The 4,387-nt window shown below is 42.5% G+C and overlaps 1 protein-coding gene across 1 annotated transcript; it reads left to right on the forward strand.

Annotated features, from left to right (window-relative positions):
- Positions 1–840: 840 nt before the first annotated feature.
- LOC128506919 (uncharacterized) lies at positions 841–2,586 on the forward strand. The gene is made up of 3 exons (XM_053477543.1): positions 841–1,395; positions 1,639–1,785; positions 2,022–2,586. Exons 1-3 carry the CDS (start codon positions 1,317–1,319, stop codon positions 2,279–2,281), a joined length of 486 nt encoding a protein of 161 aa, XP_053333518.1. The 5' UTR covers positions 841–1,316; the 3' UTR covers positions 2,282–2,586.
- The last annotated feature ends 1,801 nt before the right edge of the window (positions 2,587–4,387 follow it).

The raw sequence follows: 4,387 nt of genomic DNA on the forward strand, positions 1-4,387 counted from the left end.
ATAAAAAATAAACTTGGCGTAAATAAGTGTGCACCGTAAGGATGCTCTTGACCGTGCGTACGCACTCTTTTAGAAGAGTATGTGTTTTGGCGACACCAACTGGCCCAAATAGCAATAACTATTTAAAATGGTCATCACCCAATTAATCAAATTGCATCGACCGGAATTATCATTATCAGCATTCTTAACCAGGTGCAAATACTTTGGATTTACTTTTTTTTTAATAAATGGGCTATAAAAAGGTATGTGCGTATATAACATATCATCATAATGGATGCTCTAGCGCTGTTAGAAGACCTTGCTAATGACGCTCTACGGAGGGAGCGTGTTTTCAAAGACCGTGAAGATTTTCTTGCTCATGATGATGATTGGCTCATGAGCCGATTTTGATTCCCAAGAGCCATCCTCTTGGAATTGTGTTCTGAATTACGGTCAGTATTGGAAGGACCCTCGCGGAGAAACCACGCGCTGTGTGTTTCTGTACAAGTACAGTATTGACCACATTAGTCCACTTGGCCACTGCTACTTTCCAGCGAGAGTTGGCAGAACAATCGGGTATGTCGCAGTCATCCCTGAGCCGTGTCATGCCATATGTATGGGATGCCATAGTGGGGATGGCACCCCGATACATCCGTTTTCCTTACTGAACTTTTGCAAGCTGAACAAGCCAACATCAAAATGCAATTTGCAGCAATTTGCACCCAAAGCTAGGAAAACAGGCTACCCCAGTGGTTGCTTCTTTTCAGACAACTAATGGCGCTTTTCCACTGCATAGTACGGCACGGCACGGTTCAGTTCAGCTCACTTTTGGGGGTTTTTCCACTGGGAACAGTACCTGGTACCTGGTCCTTTTTTTAGTACCACCTCAGCCGAGGTTCCAAGCGCGCCGAACCGTTACCAAAACGTGACGTGTAAACTCTGCTGGTCACTGATTGGGCGGAAAAAATCGTCATTACTGCGTCACTGAACTTGCGACACGAGACACAACAGAACCACTAGTATTATTAGCACAGCCAGCGAAGGATCGGACGCACCTTTTTGTACTGTATTAACTAAAAAAATGGCTGTTTCATGGTCTATTGAGGAAGTACAGACGTTCCTCTCGTTGGTAGCGGATCCAGCGAGAGCTTGATGGGGCGACGCGAAATGAAAAAGTTTTTCAGGAGGTCGCTAAGCTCTTGGCCGCACACGGCTACCATCGGACTTACAAACAGTGTAGGGACAAGTTAAAAAAAATTAAGAGCGACTACAGAAGTATAAAAGACCACAACAGCCGGTGTGGTTTAAACAGGCGGTCGTGAAAGTGGTTCGGCCAAATGGACGCAATCTACGGAGGCAGACCAACGAGCAATGGAAGGGACGGTGCCCTGAACTCGGAGAACACGATCGAGGATGGTACGTTGTGTTTTTTTTTTTAATAACGCTTGAAATCCTAACTTTACTGATTTTATTGACCGTCGATTCTTATTTTATATCGCAATTTGACTGTAAAATCAAGGCCTAATAAAGCACGAAGCCCTAGTAGCTAACATGTATCAGTGGTAGTGCTATTGTTCATGATGTTCATGGTTTTTTTGTTGTTGTTGTGTTGCAGTAATTTGTGCATTCCCAACTAATTAGACAAACTTTGCGTTTCAGACTCATTGTCCACGATCGATTCACTTGTACTTTCTACATGCAAGGACGACGACCCCTCTTCCCAAGCGGTGCTAGCAGCGTCTCCACCACGCCCGCCAACACCATCACCCTCCAGCTGCACGGCGACACCGCAGCGTGTGTTAACGGGTACAATACTCATTTGATACTTCATATATCATAATATGTACAAATAGGATATCACAATATAGGATATATATCCTTATAAACCGTGTCTCATGAACTACTGTTGCTTACCATAAATAGTGTAATACCATAAATATTATACAATACCATAGATACTGTAAATGTAATTGAGTAAAATCACATTAATTTCAAAAATAATTTCTCTCATTCTCACTCCAATTTTCTACGCTCTGTTCCAGGCAAGAGGAAACGGAGCCTGCACCATCAGGAACATCTTGCTGCATTAAGAGAGATGCAGGTGGCAGACATTGAGCAGCAGGAGCTGAACCGTGCCCAGAGGGAGCGCCACTTGCAGATGGCACTGGAAGAGGCCAAACAAGCGAGGGAGCAGGAAGCGGCCTTAAGGGCTGAGGAACACTCTCAGACGGCTGCTTTCAATCAAGCATTCCTCAATATTATGGGGATGCTTGTCCAGGCAATGAGTGGCCGACGGGAATAGAACTCTCTTGCTGACTAATGCCATAGGTGTTTTTGTGTTTTTTTGTTTTTTTTTTGATAATGTTTGCACTACATGTCTGCACACTGTTAACAGTTTCTTCTGTTAACGTAAAAATTTATTTTGTTCTACTTGTCTGTTGTATGTCCGTTGTGCACTACGTGCATGTGCACACTGTTTAAAGTTAACAGTTTATATTTTCACTACTTATATTTTAATTTTTTGCACCTTGTAAATTTTTAGTGTTTTCTGGTCATATTTTTACCTGTAAAATTGTGTTGTGCTTTAATAAAAACAATCTGATCAAATACGTGTAGCCCAAGACTATATTAAAGATTTATTATTGTATGAGCAGGTAAGGTACCTCCTGATAAAGACAAATGGTTAATGCCGACACAATACAAACCAAAAAAAAAAGGAATACACTGTAAAGTTTGAACTGGTGTTTAAAAATTTATTGATAATACACTTTACAGAACATGCTACGTGAATAGTTAGCTACTCAAGTAACGCATCAGACCTGCACGGACATCCCTGCCCTCCTCCTCTACAGCCTGTGGCACTGCCACCACAGTCTCTGCTGCTGGGGTTTGATCTCACCATGACTCTCACACAGGCTATGTAGAGCACAACATGTCAGCACCATGGACTACACAAGGTTGACAGCACAGTCATTTTTCATAATGCATCGCCATCTTCCTTTTAATCGACCGAAGGCATTAACCACAACGCGTGCTGGTTAACGAATTAGCTCTGGGACCAACATGGTTTCTGCTGCTGCACAGAACTCCTGAACACACCGACACACAGTTGTTATGCTTACACCTTTCTTTAAAGGTACACACACACACAGAGGTTTGTGTCCCGTCACTCCATCGCTGGACGCAGTTTGTTGCATAAGTGGATGAATGTTTCTTCAGACATTCTAAAGATCTCCAGCCACTGAGTGTTTGTAAAACCGGGAACAATCACATCCCACCACTCTGAAGCACGATCTGTAATATACAGAGTCTGCATTTTAATGTTACACTGGCAGTTAAGTTTATTATATGCTTAGCAATAGTGATAAAAGTTAGCTAGTGATGTGCTTTTTTTAGATGCTTACACTTGTGTACAGTTGTCGGTGTCTTCGTGTTGTTGTAAAAGTTCCCAAACTCTCTTGTCTTTTTTATCTGTGTTTTCTTTGGCTGCCATCAGCCTCTTTTGAAACAAACTCCTTCGTCTTGCTGTTAAAAACATCCACATGCCGAGAATGAAGAACACCATTCCGTCCATATGCTCCATTGTTGTGTGTTTGTTGTGGCGCGTTTAGATGATGTCACGGCAGTAAAGGCGGCGCAACTATGACAACACGTGAATAATCACGGCCACTCTAAAGCGGTACTAAACTGCAGTGGAAACGCAAACTGAGTCGAACTGAGCCATGCGGTGTCGTGCCGAGCCGTGCCGAGCCGAGTCGTACCACGCAGTGGAAAAGCGCCATAAGAAACAAATGTACTTCCTTTATTAATAAAGCTAAATCAGAATATTATCTGTCTGTCACCACTGAGAACCTAAACAATCCACAGAAGTTCTGGAAAATCATTAAGTCTTTTTCAGTGAGTAAAAGCTTCCACACTCTACCCACCTATGTTTTGAAGAATTCTGTTCCTGTTTATGATAGGAGGGAGATTATGAATTGCTTTAACAAGCACTTTATATCTTCTGGCTCTTTGTTTGACTCTCTGAACCCAGTCGCTGTAAATTCTAGCACAAATCTTCCGGTGTACACTGATCAGCCATTTAATTTTGTTCCTTTTTCTGTGCAGGAGGTCTGTAAAGCTCTTAAATTGTTAGACCCTAGAAAATCTCCAGGGCCGGACTTATTAGATCCTTACTTCTTGAAACTGGCAGCTGCCCTTGTGGCGGAGCCTCTCACAACACTTTTTAACCTTACACTGGATACGAATAAAATTCCCTCAGTATGGAAATCAGCTTACGTTGTTCCTTTATTAAAAGGAGGCGACCCAGCAGTGTTAACTAATTATAGACCAATATCAAATCTATCTGTGCTGGCCAAAGTTCTTGAAGTTCTTGTGTGCGAGCAGTTAAAGGAGTTTTTACACACCA

This window comes from Clarias gariepinus, chromosome 2 (assembly GCF_024256425.1).
Source record: "Clarias gariepinus isolate MV-2021 ecotype Netherlands chromosome 2, CGAR_prim_01v2, whole genome shotgun sequence".
Taxonomy (NCBI): Eukaryota; Metazoa; Chordata; class Actinopteri; order Siluriformes; family Clariidae; genus Clarias; species Clarias gariepinus.